This window comes from Molossus molossus, unplaced genomic scaffold, assembly GCF_014108415.1.
Source record: "Molossus molossus isolate mMolMol1 unplaced genomic scaffold, mMolMol1.p scaffold_m16_p_12, whole genome shotgun sequence".
Classification (NCBI taxonomy): domain Eukaryota; kingdom Metazoa; phylum Chordata; class Mammalia; order Chiroptera; family Molossidae; genus Molossus; species Molossus molossus.
In genome coordinates this window covers 65,538,251-65,553,659 of record NW_023425347.1, presented here as the reverse complement: position 1 = coordinate 65,553,659, position 15,409 = coordinate 65,538,251, and the positions used below count along the sequence as shown (strand labels likewise).

The following is a 15,409-nucleotide window of genomic DNA, read 5'->3' as shown; positions in this document are numbered from 1 at the left end:
TTTTAAATTATGATGATGTTAACGAAGGACTTACAAAAACTAAAATTTTTATGCCATTTTTCAATCCCAATCATTAAAAAAAGTACACTGTTCCTAGAAATAAGAACAAATGCTACACTGCTTTTCCAAAGACGACAATATATTTACTTAAGAAAATACCTTTTGCAATAAGAATCTGAATAAATGAAAATGATCACCTCTTAAAGTATTCTATTTTTTTCTTTCAATAAACTCTCATTTGGGTTTTTAATTCCTAAAGTTCCTTATGAAATATAAAAAGAACAGATCTCCCTCTCTCATAACAGCAGTGGGAAGATATATAATTTCTCCTATACGTTCCCAGAAGAAAATTTCTCATTAACTGTTAGGGGAGAAATAGTTAATTTCTGTTAACTTTTACACTGAGAAAAACAAAGTGTGATTCAAATCTGAAGAATACTTAGAGAGAACTGATTGAATACAACAGACCACTAAAGACCTAGAAAGTGAACATATCCAAATACTGTTCAGAATAAAAGCCCATCTAAATGTTAGCTTTTTAAGAAATTATAAGGTCCAAAATCATACAGCTGGGTTTGGAACAGAGGGGAATTAGGGTCCTTAGAATGGCATCAACATAAATTACTTCATTTTCAACCAAAAACTATTTGAACCTTTTCTATTTACCTGCCACACTGCTATTCCTCTGACGGGCCAGCTTGACCTCTGGGCACTCCCTTCGTACATGTCCTGCATCTCCACATATAAAACATCTGAGGTCTCTGGGGTCTCTGAAGTCTCGAGTATCATGGAGGTCCCGGGGGTCAAGAAGGTCTCGAGAGTCTTTCTCCTCTTCATTCCCTTCCTTCTCTTCTTCGCTGTCTTTCTTCTTTACTCTAAACAGTAAACTGCTGATACCAATAATGTGGGGCTAGGGACTTGTAAACTGAGGGAATCACGAACAAACTAAACTGTACAAGAGCCTCACAATTAAAGGGACTAACATGCCCACATCTCATGCATCTTCTTGAAGGCAAAGGAACTCACATTTATAGAACACCTACTCATATGGCAAAACTGGGTATTCCAGTACTTTCATAATAAAATATCAAATTTAAAAAATTTTAAATATCTTAGTTTAATCTTGTAACAATCCTTAGAGGTTGGTATTTATTATCTTCATTTTACAGGGGAAGACACCTGGGATTAGGGAAGTTAAGTATCTCGCATACATTTAACAGCCAGTAAAATAGCAATGATAAAAACTAGGGAGCTTGATGAATAAAGAAGGGCTTTTCCTAGCCCATTAAACTATATGTATACTAATACATATAGAACACAGGAAAGTATTTTCATAGATATGTCTTAGGTGGTATTTATAACGCATATTCCTCAAGGCAAATGTTATATACCTTCACAGTATATACCTCAAAGATTCAGTTAATTATATTTTAATTATTGTTTTGTATGACTGTGAGGTCCTCAGTCAGAACCCATGTCTTGGCCTTTTTTTTCCCCTTGGTTCCTAGCACAGTTCCCAGCATACAGTAGGTGTCAATAAATGCTTCTTCAATTAAAAACAAACAAACAAAAAAACGATTTAATAAATGAACGAATGACTGTTAAGAGACAACATGGTACCACAAATAAATCTCACTCTATTACAAAATTCCACTAAAATGTACATTTACCTAAGGTCCAATTAAAAGCCCTGAACTTTCTTACTGAAACATATCTGAACACAGTTAAGAGCTACAACTGACCTCAACTTTAATTTCCCTGTAATTTTGACACAAAATAATTTGCCAACCTTCTCCTTTTAGGGCAGTCTTTCATGTAGTGGCCTATTTTTCCACAAACACGGCAACATCGATCATTGGGAGCCAGTTCTCCATCTGTTAATACTCTGGAATCAAAGAAGTACTCCTAGGAAGAAAATACAACTTTATTAGGGGGAAAAAAATCACTATAAACTTTTGAATACAAATGGAAAGGAGACCAAGATGCAAAAGTGTTTTTTTTTAAGAGGAACTAAATAACAAATGTTTCACTGCAACTAAAACCATGATATGAAAACAAGATTCACAAGAAACCAAATGAACAAAAGACCAAAAAAAAAAAAAAAAAAAGAAAATGAGATTCAGAATTATCACCATGAACACCTCAGATGCTAAAAGTACTAACTACTTTACATCTGCAATGTTTTCTCATTCATCTGTAACATCTCTGCATAATATCTCAATATAGTAGATTCTGTTTTCATCTTTATTTTATCCTTGAGGAAACTCAGCTCCAGTCAGCACACTACAGGAGGCAACCAATCAGTGTTTCTCTCACATTGATGTTTGTTTCTCACTCTCTCTCTCCCCTTCCTCTTTCTAAAATAAAAAAAAAAAAGAGTTAGGAATACTCCCATCTCTCTACAAAAGAGCCATAGTGAGACCAAGAGGAATGGGGGACACGATGCTACCCAGTTTAGGCAAAAAGAATCCTCTTAGTCCATGCTATCTAATTCAGCTTACTAGGGTTACATCAAAACTAGAGCAGATCTAATTTGGACATATCTCATTATGGACTATTATAAGTGTAATAAGAAAAAATACAGGAAGCTGTAACCGTCTCCCTATTTCTAACACCAACCTAAAAACAAGAGTAGGTTTCTTGTACTATAAAAAAAAAGTTATATAAGAAAATAGAAAAAATACATAATTAAAATTATGTAAACTTACAACTTCTCTGCCAATGAGTGGATAAAAGGGAGTACCAAAAAGTTTCCTTCCATTGATAAATGCCTTCATGATGAAATTGGTCACTATTGAAGAAAGAAGAAAACAATAAAGATGTAGACCTTAATGTGTAAGAGCTTTAAGAGCAGGCAATTTCTGTATTTAAAACTTACTTTTTCTAGAAACTCCAGCACCAAGATTATGATTCAAGTCAAAAGGATCTAGAATAGAAAATTTTTATTTAATTGAGAATTATGTTCATTGTAACATTAAATATACTTAGTAGTCATGACTACAGTCTAATACTATATAACTCAGACCACCCAAGAAGCAAATTATTTCTTTAAATTATAAAGGATAGAAACTGATAAAAATCCAAAGAAAGAATCCTCCAAATTCTAATGTATATCAATCTTCCCCTCAATTTCCTTGCCCACGTGAAATTGGCATTTCATTTTGTTTTTGTTTCTGAATAAATATCAGTTAAATGATTACCTTCGATTGCAATGCATTTGGACGTCCACTGCTTCTCAAAAGTTGTTAACAGCTTTTTCTGCCGAATGCTAATTACATATTCCTTGAAATCAAACTCTTCAGTATAGAAGCGAAGCAGTCCCAACCAAAGCTCTCCTAATGTTTCTGTGTTCTTTCCAAGTGAAGGTAAACGTTTTTTCTACAGGTGAGAAAAAAGAGAGGGAGAGAAATATCTATACCTATCCAAAATATGGACTCCAAATCCAAGTGAAATTATTAAAGTAAATTATGCAAATCCTAACATTTATCAGTAAGCATTCCATAACATAAAGACTATTTAAAAATTACCAGTTCTTCTGTTTTATCAAAGAAAAAAGCATTCCATCCATCAACCATTCTCTGTGGAATCTGTTTTCCATCAAAGATCTGCATAAAAAATTAATTTTATTATTAGATTTTAAGTCATCCAAGCCAAAAGCCTAAATGTCCTCACCTCATTTCAGAATTTAGCTAGAACAGACATACTGAAATACTTCTTCCAAAATGAATATGTCGGGATGGCATAATTTGATGTCAAGTTATTAATGAAAAAAATGTATCTGAAAGACCAAAGCTGGGAAAGAATATCTTAAGAGCATCAGACTCACCAAATGACACATTTGATGTCACCTATTTTATCTGTTAATACACATCCAGCCCAAGATTAATAAAGTAAACACAAATTAAAACGGCATTTTCATCCAAGGATCACTGATGTAGAAATACATTAATAGATAATACCTATTGACTGTGCACCCAAAGGACATCAATTGAATTGTTTGTTTTGGGGAAGGGCTCTAGTAGCTTTAATCTTTATCAGATGAGGCTGAAAAGCACCCTGGACATCGATTTTTTTTTTTTTTTAAATCCTCACCCAAGGATATTTTTCCATTTATTTTCAGACAGAGTGGGAGGGAAGGAGGAAGGAAGGGAGAGGGAGAAAAAGAAAGTGAGGAGAGAGGGAGAGAGAGAGAGAAAGAAAGAGAGAGAGAGGGAGAGAGAGAAACATCAACGTTAGAGAGACACATCAATTGGTTGCCTCCAGCATGACCCCAACCAGGGCCAGGGACCAAACCGCAACCAAGGTATGTGCCCTCAAGCAGAATCAAACCTGTGACTCTTTGGTCCTCAGGCCGATGCTCTAACTGCTGAGCAAAACTGGCCAGGGCTGGACATTGATTTATTTAAAAAATAGCTCTGGCCGATTTTGCTCAGTGGTTAGAGCATTGGCCTGCAGTCAGAGAGACCTGGGTTCGGTTCCCACTCAGGGCGCGTACCTCGGTTGCAGTTTGTCCCTGGCCCTGCTTGGTCGTGCGGGTGGCAGCCACTCGATGTGTCCCTTTCACGTTGATGTTTTTCTCTCTCTCTCTCTCTCTATCTCTCTCCCCCTCCTTCCCTCCCTCCCACTCTACCTGAACAAAAAATGGAAAAATGTCCTTGAGTGAGGATAAAAAAAAAAAATAGAAAACTAGGTAGATTTCTCTGACATCTTAATGGAGACTATAAAATCATCATGAATAGTAAGTCACTGTCCTAAGGAGTGGGGGAGGAGGGAGTAATGCTATATTACTGGAAGAAAAGTACCCCAGAAGATTGAGACTTATTTTCTATTGGCGATTTAAGAAAGAGATACAATGAAACAGAAAGCTGTAACAAGTTCAGAGTCAGGAGACCTTACTTCTAGTCTTAGTCTAGCCAAGTAGTGATTCTGAGCAATACCACTGTGTTTTTAAATCCTCAGTTTTCCCAATGAAAATGAGAGATTAGATTAATTAGGTCAGTTGTTTTCAAATTTTATCTTTCTGTTAAGTTGTAAAACTTTTTCCTAAAATGGAACCTTCTTCAAAGTTCAGAAGTGTAAAACAGATATAAGCAAAGGTACTCTGATAGAAGCCTGAGTGGAGAAAACATATCCCATTTTTCCTTACCCCACTCCTCAAACATACACTAGTGAGCTCCTAAGAATTTATCATAATACGTATTTTTAAAACCACTAGATAAGGGGGTCCCCATGGTCCCTTCCATTTTAGATGGAACAATAAATTACAAAATCAACTATATGTCTGGCCATTCTAATTTTACTCTCAGGTTTAAGTTCTTTGTGGGGAAGGACTATATAACTTATCTCTGAACCAAAATTACATCAAAGCCTGCCATATAAAAAATACTTAAAATATGTTTATTGAATTTATATATCTACTCTGTATGCATGTTTATATAAAGTTTCCAGGGACTTAAGCTAGTAAACTGTTTTCATATTTACATATAACTTAAACAAATACAATTACCAAGAATTGCCTAGCATAAATTCTGACATTTTATAGAACAAAAAAGGTAGAAATTACAGCTATCGATATGTAAAGCAAAATACATGGGATCCTATCTCAAAAAAGAAATGCAGGTTTTTTGGTTTTTGGTTTTTTATCCTCACCCGAGGACATTTTACCATTTTTGTTCAGATAGAGTGGGAGGGAGAGAAAGAAAGAGAGAGAGAAACATCGATGTGAAAGGGACACATCGAGTGGCTGCCTCACACACGAACCCAACCGGGGCTGGGGACAAACTGCAACAGAGGTACGTGCCCTTAGCGGTAACCGAACCCGGGTCTCTCTGGGCTATGGGCCAATGCTCTAACCGCTGAACCAAACTGGCCAGGGCGCAGGTTTTAAAGAGGCCAATATATTTGATGCTATTATACTTATTACAGGGAAATGGCACAAGATACCTCTTTAGACCTTGATTCTTTTTTTTTTTTATCCTCACCCGAGGACATTTTTTGTTCAAATAGAGTGGGAGGGAGAGCGAGGGTGGGAGGGAGGGAGGGAGAGAGAGAGAGAGAGAGAGAGAGAAACATCGATGTGAAGGGAACACATCGAGTGGTTGCCACTCGCACGACCCAACCAGGGACGGGGACAAACTGCAACCAAGGTACGTACCCTTAGCGGGAACTGAACCCAGGTCTCTCTGGACCACAGGTTGAGGCTCTAACCGCTGAGCCAAACCAGCCAGGGCAAATTTTTTATTTTTTTGGTACGTGCCCCTAGCGGGAACCGAACCCAGGACTCTCTAGTCCACAGGCTGTCGCTCCAACCGCTGAACCAAACTGGCCAGGGCGCAGGTTTTAAAGAGGCCAAAATATTTGATGCTATTATACTTACTACAGGGAAGTGGCACAAGATACCTCTTTATACCTTGATTCTTTTTAAGAAAATTCTTACTTTTTAGTAACAACTATGATCCAAACCCAACTATGTTGGCTAGTAATACAGTAAAGGGGACCTGTAGGCCTTAAAGGGTATTTAATCACTAATTTGCCTGTTTTTATAAACTCATTTCACAATGCCTAACTTTACACCCTGCCTTAACCCTTGGAAGCACTAATTGTATCTTCTCTTTCTCTTACACACACACACAAATACACACACACACTTTCTTTGTTTCTCTCTTCTCTCCTCTCTCTCTCTCAACATCATTCTTGACTAAAGCACTTAGTTTTCCCTCTAAAACCTCACCAAGCAAGTCAGTAATATTTGTACAAGGAGTGACTCTGTACATTTTCATATTTACTTTCTTATTGTAATAGTTTAGTATCTACTGCTATATTTAAATTGCAATTTCTCAGTTGTACAAAAATTAATCATCTTAATCATTTCAAGTGTACAGTTCAGTGGCATTAAGTCCATTTCCACTGTTGTGCTACCACCCATCCACATAATTCTTTCCATCTTGCAAAAATAAAACTCTGAACCTATTAAACAATAATTACACATTCCTCTCTCCCCTCAGCCCCTGGCAACTTTCTGTCTATGAATCTGACTACCCTAAGTACCTCCTATAAGTGAAATCATACGGTATTTGTCCTTTTGTGACTGGTTTGTCTGACTTAGCACAGGCTCACTCATTCAACAGCAATTTTTAAGCTAATATAAACTAAGAAAACAGCAGTTCATAATACCAAGTGTGAATAACACTCCTGTTATTTTTAACTGAAAATTTACTTTTACTTAAGATGATCTGCTAGAATACAGCAAAATCATTCTACTTAGAAAAGCCCCTTCTGACCTCAAGAATTTTGTATTGTTGACTATGAAAAAAATAGTCTTAGCAGAGCCTTATTTATACTCCGTCACTTAGTCTAGGTTCAATCACAAATGGAGTCAAAGATCATCAGCTTCATTAAACATATCCTTACCCTTAAGAGTTGATCGATGCCAATGACCAATATTTAAATGATGCCAGAGCAATGGACAAGCAAAAAAGGCCAGAAGCAAAAATCCATATATCATCAGTTCATATGTATCACAAAGCCCCCCACAATGACAGCTCATTATGATGGAAAACATTCCATGGACTGTCTCTCATTTCATCCATCATTGTCTGTTAAGCAGATAACGGGAGAGTTCTTGAAGTTGGCTATAGCAATCCTACCTACATTTCCCCAATAATATTAGTAAAGATGCTAATGACAATAATAATTAATAACAATAAAAGCAACCACCATTTGTGAATACCTATTTTAGCACTTACTACATTCAAAGGTATTCATTGTCTCTGTTCCTTGTATTAACATCAAAATAATACCATTATTACATTTTTACTAAAGAAACTCAGACTAGTGGTGGTAAGGCACCTTTTTGAAGGCGACTATTTCAGAATTAAGATTCAAACCAGTTATTTCTGGCTCCAAATTGATGCCCTGCTCTTTCCATTATATCATGCTGCCTCAATAGCTCCTCATCCATCAGTAATATAATGAGAGAACACAGACAAACCACCATAATTTGTGTTCCATTTCAGTTAAGCATAGTATTCTGTCACAGTCATAGCAAATCATAGCAAATGGCTACTGTGATATCACTGAGGCAACTTTGCAAAATATCCCCAAATTTAAGGCCTTAACAACAATTAGACTAATACAGAGAATAATCTTGACCCTGGAAGGCCTAATAAAAATTCATGCTAAATTTCAAATATCCTTCAGAGAACAACCTTGTTTAAAAAAATACCACTCAACATAGATTCAGCAACTTAAAATTTTCTGCTAGAAAACGATTCTTAAAATTTTTATTTCTCTTTCACTGTTTGTTTAAAAGAGGAAAACAAATGCTGATAAAACCACATGACATTCATTAGAACTTTTAAAAGTTTACTAAGGCCATCTGACACCCACCATATGGCTTGCTATTTTGTGATTTTTCTTCTTTCACATGACTATCAAAGTTTATGTGAAATCAGAGTATGTTATTTTCAAGACAATTCTGATGCTTCTCTCCTACCTCAAAATAACAACCTTTGTAAGAAATTAGAACTGGATCCTCCCTAATGTTTGTAAATTCACTTTGTCCCAAGAATGAGGAGAAACAGATAGATGATTAAGAATTCCTTTGTACCTATTTGAGAGAAAATAAATTGGCTATAAAAAGGGACTCTATGAGTCACCAAGTCTGAGTGAATATGAGTATAATCTGTTTCTTTTGATGTATATTCTTATGCTTAATGCAATTAACATGACCTTACAGAACTGAGGAAAAATTTCCCTGGGTTTTCTCTCAATCAAAATTGACAAAGTTGACCAAAATATAGACAAGAATAAATCAAGCTTCCTTGCCAAGCAAAAAGAGAAAGAATACTCTGGAGAGAAAAAAGGCATATATTTGCATCTGAAAGACTAATATATGAGTTCATGGATGGCTATATAAATTTCATAATGATCTGCAGCATTCTGACTATAAAATATAAAAATGTTGCAAATGATATTCAATAGCACTGTTCATCTATTATTCTTTTGGTAGTCTATATTCTCCCATAATAAACTTTTTTAAAAGGTTCATTGTTTGATTATACCATTAGTGGAAGAAGAAAACTTAGGATGTCATGATGAAAAAAATCCTTGATGATCTCATGAACTGAGCAAGATGTGTTTAGATCGACTGTTTTCACAAGAAACTTCAGTGTTCTTAAATACCTACCTCTTGTAGAACTGGGATAACAGGTGGTTTTCTCTGTTGCAGAAAGTACAGCACCATAAGGATATAAGCATATGAAGATAAACTTCCCCTGGAAGCATCGCCAATATCACATCGCTAAAGAAACATAAAAATGATTTAAAAAACTTCAGAATCTTATTCCATGCAGAAATATTGACTAGTTTGAGACACTATTTTTTTTTTTAACCCATCAAACTGACAAATATCCAAAAGTTCAATAACAAACTTTCATAGAGGGAGTGGATAAACAGGTACTTATATATACAGATGAGCGTGTATATTAGCATAAACTCTATGAAGAATAATTTGGCCATATCAAAATTACAAACAAAAGCACATTTCCTTTAACCTAGCAGTTCTGTTCTAAGAATTTATTCAGCAAATATTCCCCAAACATGTAAAATGACTAAATAAAAAGTTTTTTAATTGTGGCACTGTTTTAATCAGAAAGAATTTAAGGTTCATCAGTAAAGCACAGACTTAAAAAACTGATGAGTATCTACATAATGGAATAATATGTAGTCATTTAAAAAGATCAAAGAAACTCTTATATACTCACAAAAAATAATCTCCAATATCTATTGCTCCGTAAAAAAAAAGCAGAGTACAAAACACTGTTTTTGATGTGTTTATACTTGTAATAAAAATGAGGTAGAAAATTTACGTACTGGTCTATTTCTGAAAAAACACAGAGAACTTTTGACAATAGGTGCCTCCAGCAAGAGGCACTGATAGGCTAGGAGATAGTTGTGGAAGGGAGACTTTCCACCATAAACTCCTTTAGACCTTTTGAATTCTGAACCACATGAATATGCTTGTTATTTTAAAAATTTTTAATCAAAAAAATAAAAGCCACTAAATGAATCCTCAGAGACTTCCCTTGAGCAAAGCTTTAACTGATGTTATTATATTAAGGGAGAAGAATGATTTTCCTGACATGATTTGATTACTAAAACCACATGGGAGTATAGAATTGTCATGTTGGAGGAATTTTATGAAGCAAATCCAGAAAAGTAGCTCTATCAAATATGATTTTAGTATGTGGCTAGATATCTTTCTTTTCTAAGATGACCTCTGTCCACAAAGATACATACAGGGTTATCTAAACAAATATGTCTCCCCATTCAAAGAGTGGATTTTATGAAATGAAATTGTTGACCGAGTTTCCTAGTAAACCGTTCCAACACATTCATAAAATTAACTATTAACTGAGCACCTACCATAAAGCAGATACTACATGGAACTAAGTCTGAACAAAGGTCTCTACCCTCATGGAGTTTACATACTTAGTAAAAAAAAAAAAAATTTTTAACGGAATTTAGTATTAGAAGTGTTATAAAAGTAACATAGGGTTTTATTGGTATTATTTTATTTTCTTGGCCAGAAACATGTATCACTAAACCCAAGTATCAGATTTTCTAACCCAGAGATTCTTAACAGGGATAATATACAAAGTCCCATGCCTGTGGTTGAAAATCATTATCACACTGAGGAATATTACCAATGAGAAATTTTCTAGTGTTACACATGGGACCGGAGCGTGCACAGGAAAGACTAAGAACCACCCTATTCTAATAAATATAAATTTAAACCATTTAATATTGAGTATTTCTTTTTAAAAGTTCAGGTAAACAAAACTCAGAAAATATTTTTCACATGTCTGACATCAGTATGTTTCACTTTAACTGTCATGAGTCTTACAACAAAGCAGGTCATTCATTCATTTTTTTAGTAAATACCTTAGCAAACACTTTCATAGTATATCCCAAGTACTGCACTCTAGGATCAATAGCTGCATAAGTAGCTAGCATTCTTGTGTTATGTTGAGCCTGAAAAATAATTACATATTTGAAAGCATTTCAAATTTAATAAAATTAATCCTAAAAATCAGATAAAAAGATGTAATACACTCCAAATGGAACATATAAATGTAAAACTTAAAATACTTATAAATTAGCCAAACAAAAACTAATTTTCAATTTGAAGGAAATATCAAGATCGATTAATTTTTTTCCCTTATACTGCTCACATTGAAAGCTTTAAATATAAAGGTATAGTAACAATCTGTAAACTTTTTCAATGACAAGTATAAACATATCTTGGTCTACAAAGACAGAAAAACTTACCAATGTATTATATAAACTGATATCGCCTTCTAAACCACTTCGTCTGTGTTCAAATTTTACTATAGGCACTTTGGCAGTAGTTATAGGCAAAATATTTCTTAAACCTGATTAAAAATAAAACTTCACTAGGTTAAATAATTTTTACAAAGCTAAAATATATTTTCTGTCATTTTAAAGTTATAATTTAATATTCATACCTGGATGTCTCTTAAGAATTTTTGCCAAATTTTCAATTATTTCTTTACAATTTAATTTCTAAAAAAAAAACACAAAAGAAATAAATAATAAGATTTGTCTGACTTAATTGGGCCTCATACAAATTCTACTCTAATCAAGGCAGTTAATATTAGCATTTAAAATCTCTAGCCATAAGCCCTATATAACCTTCTACTCAAAGTATGTGGTCCTTAGACCTGCAATATCAGCATATCTGGAAACAAAAGAAATATAGAATATCAGGCCCCACCTCAGTCTACTGAATCATAATCCACCATTTTAACAAGATGCCCAAGTAATTCACATCCACATTAAAGTTTGAGAAGAACAAAGGTAAGAGGATAATGTTTTCAAATACATGAATAAACAACTACAGATGGGTTTGATGAAGGCAAAACAGTGTACTGATTAAGAACATAGGCTCTGAATTTAGACAAACCTGAATTCAAATCTTAAATTAAGTAATGACTAGTTATGTGACTATGATCAGATTCTTAACCCCTCTGAACGTCATACTACTTACTCTATAAAACTGAGATTATCATAAACTCCTGCCCTATAGAGTAATAAGAGGGATTACATGAGATATGTATGTAAAGCATTCAGCAGCATGCCTGGCACAAAATAAGTACTTTAAGCCTGTGAGCTATTTATTATTATTATGTTGATGAGTAAAAAAAAATAATTCTATTATAAGCAGCATCTACTTCTTCAAGGAAATTCTTACCTCTACAAATTTAAAAGTTGACTTTTTAAAAACTAGACAGCAGAGCTGATATAGTAGTGATATCCATAATATAAGAAACAGAGAAGGTAATGGCATTATAAATTAACTGCATTAAGCTAAAGGGTATTTACATCAATGCCCACTCTTACTACTAAAATCACTTTTGCATATCCCCAAAGTGCTCTTTTTAGCTATAAGAAAGTAGTGACCATTGCAGCTTAACTTGGGGATTTCAAGGGAAACTTTAGTTACTAATTAGCACACAATAAAATAAGAGATTATTTTCTTCTTTATCATGCCAGGATATAAATTTATAATAAATTTTAAGTTTTCAAGTATGGCGCATCTGGAAATAAAAATGTATGCTTTGTCACTGTTTCAATCTTCCACAGATTATATGTAATACATAAGTCCTTAGTTATTAAAAGTATGATTATAAAATTTTATATAGAAGATACCTGAAATCCTAACCTTCTTCCTGAGTAAAAATTACTTTCTATTCCTTCAACTCTTGCTCTTCAAAATGGAGAGGGACCTCTCTCCAGGTAGATAAGTACTTGAATAGAAGTTATAAAGAACTAAAATATTTACAGATTTTCAGTTTCCTTATAGAACTAGATGATGATAGACACCAGAAGCAATTTCTTACAGCCAGAAATAAGGATCTACCAGACATCAACGCCATCTCCATTCTGGTTCTAACAATTCTAAAACCACCTTTTGAAAAACCTAATTCAGAAATGCATAGGTACACTATTCCGCTGAATTCTTTTATAATACAACAGAGGCTATACTGATACTACTACAGATGCCAGAAGCTTGGCCTCACCCCAATCTTGCAAGCAAACCCTGGTTTTGAAACATAAAAAGAAATAACTATGGTGATAAGGGAATGAGCAGCTACAGGGATCCCCTCCGTTTCTAATTTCTGCTAGGAAGGCCTGAGACACTTCTTTCCTGTCCAATCAGCCCCTTTCTTTTTCTATTTTTGTAATCCTCACCGGAGGACATCTTTCCATATTTTGTTCAGATAGAGTGGGAGGGAGGGAGGGAGGAAGGGGGAGAGACAGAGAGAAAGAGAGAGTGAGAGAGAGACATCGACATGAAAGGGACACAGCGAGTGGTTGCCACCTGCACGACACAAGCAGGGCTGGGGACAAACTGCAACGGAGGCACGTGCCCTTAGCGGGAACCGAACCCGGGTCTCTCTGGACCGCAGGCCAACACACTAACCGCTGAGCCAAACCGGCCAGGGTCACTCAACCCCTTTCTTTACTGGAGCTTGGACAATCTTGTTCCCACTGTTGAGGCCTGATACACAAAGTAGAAAGGCCTAAGTACCCACTCTCACTGATGAGACTGCTCTGGGGGAAGGTCTGCTCCTAGCATCTCACAGTGGAGCTCAGAAAGCTTTCAATTTCAGAAAGTAGTGGTTAGGTTTTACAGTACTATTAGTACTATATTTCAGCTACATTGTGGGTTAAATAAATTACAGAGATGCAATGAGATACAATGGAAAGAGCATAAACTCTGGAGTCAGACAGACCTGAGTATGAATCCTGGCTCCAACCATTTACTAGCTGTGAACTTGGGCAAGTCAGTTTATCTCTCAAAGCCTCAGTTTCCTCATCTGTAAAATGGGGAAAATTAACTACCTCAAAGGTGGTTGTAAAAGTGAAATGAAATAACGTAGGTAAAAGTGCAACCCTCCTCTCCCAAAATGCGTTTCTAAAAGCTATTCTATGTGTTAAGTGCTACTGAGTTGGCTCCAAATCCTGGAGATCGTATGAATGAGTGATGTCCACAATGTCCTGACCTCAACAGCCCTTCTCAGCATTCGCAGACTCATGCCTATGGGTGTCTTCTGTGGAGTCAATCCATTTTGTATTTGGTCTTCCTCTTTTCCTGCTGCCTTCTACGTCTCACAGCATTATTGACCTTTCCAAAAAAACCTGATTTCTCATGATATGTCCAAAGTAGGAAAGCTTCAGTTTTATCATTTTTGTCTCCAGCAATGTTTTAGGTTTAATTTGCTCAAAGACCTCCTTTTTGTCTTTCTGGAGGTCCATGGTATCCACTCCAACACCATATTTCAAATAAATAAATATTTTTTCCTATCAGCCTTTTTCATTGTAACACTATACTAGTACAAATCATTTATAACATTGCTTCTGCAGAAAAGAATGTGTTTAAGTACTCCAAAACTGGAATCAAATTGTAGAACACAAGCCATTTATAAATTACATGTCCATCTTCCTTTTCTATCTTTAGACCTGAGCTAATGGAAGAGATGAAAAGACAGTGAGATCAATATTCATTACTTAACTGAAGCATCAGATTCTCACTGGTTCTAATGAAAAGAAATTCCAACTCTATGGTATATTATGTTTTATGTAAATGTATTATAAGCACTTATAACTCTCAGTGACATGATTTTTGCATTATAAAATTAGCCAAATAGTAAATTTACTTATTTAAATATTTAATGTCTTTAAAAATGCTAATGCTTTTACATTTCAAACACTGCTGTTGCTAATATATTTACACAAAGAATGACACTGTATATTTTTATTAATACTACATACAAAATTAAAAATAGATTCATCACTGGAAGAAAATAAATTTCCACACCCCTTTCCAAAAACTAACTCTTACCTCTGCATTTTCATGGCCTTCCAGGGTCATACAAATGTCCAGATCACTATCACGAAATCCAAATCCATTCTTAGAAGAGCCAAATAAGCACAATCTTGCCTTTTCTAAGCAAAGAAAAATAAAAGCCAAAAGCTTTCTAATTAGCAAGAAAAAGAAGTCTTCTATTACCTACTTATGGTCTAACACATATTATCTTGTCCCACTTCCATGCCCTAAATTACCCACCACTGACAGATATAATGCAAAATTCCACTCATCTAAAGCACAAATCTAATGCTCAAGTTCCCACACCCATGTATCTAAATGCTTCATATATTTTTTCACAGACATCATAAATTCAACAAGTCAAAACTAAACTATCAAATTTATCTCAAACCTACTCTCATTCCTTATTCTCAGCAAATAGTATGATTGACTCAGGTGCTCAAGTCAGAAATATACGTGTGCCCTGGCCAGTTTGGCTCAGCCGTTAGAGCGTCA

The 15,409-nt window shown here is 35.0% G+C and overlaps 1 protein-coding gene across 5 annotated transcripts in view; it reads right to left on the bottom strand.

The window, feature by feature from the left end:
- TUT4 (terminal uridylyl transferase 4) overlaps positions 1-15,409 on the bottom strand; it is an 86,696-nt gene that overhangs the window by 12,886 nt on the left and 58,401 nt on the right. For 3 of the 5 annotated variants that reach the window (XR_004958934.1, XM_036256734.1, XM_036256735.1), the window contains exons 15-25: positions 14,930-15,033; positions 11,529-11,586; positions 11,332-11,435; positions 10,945-11,034; positions 9,188-9,301; positions 3,528-3,605; positions 3,201-3,378; positions 2,879-2,926; positions 2,709-2,791; positions 1,790-1,905; positions 667-890 (exon numbers count right to left, since the gene is read on the bottom strand). Coding sequence is in view for 4 of the 5 variants with exons in the window: in XM_036256734.1 (XP_036112627.1) it covers positions 667-890; positions 1,790-1,905; positions 2,709-2,791; positions 2,879-2,926; positions 3,201-3,378; positions 3,528-3,605; positions 9,188-9,301; positions 10,945-11,034; positions 11,332-11,435; positions 11,529-11,586; positions 14,930-15,033 (1,197 nt within the window). In the remaining variant the exon portion in view is untranslated. The remainder of the gene's footprint in view (positions 1-666; positions 891-1,789; positions 1,906-2,708; positions 2,792-2,878; positions 2,927-3,200; positions 3,379-3,527; positions 3,606-9,187; positions 9,302-10,944; positions 11,035-11,331; positions 11,436-11,528; positions 11,587-14,929; positions 15,034-15,409) is intronic. The other 2 variants (XM_036256736.1, XM_036256737.1) reach the window with 2 other exon arrangements.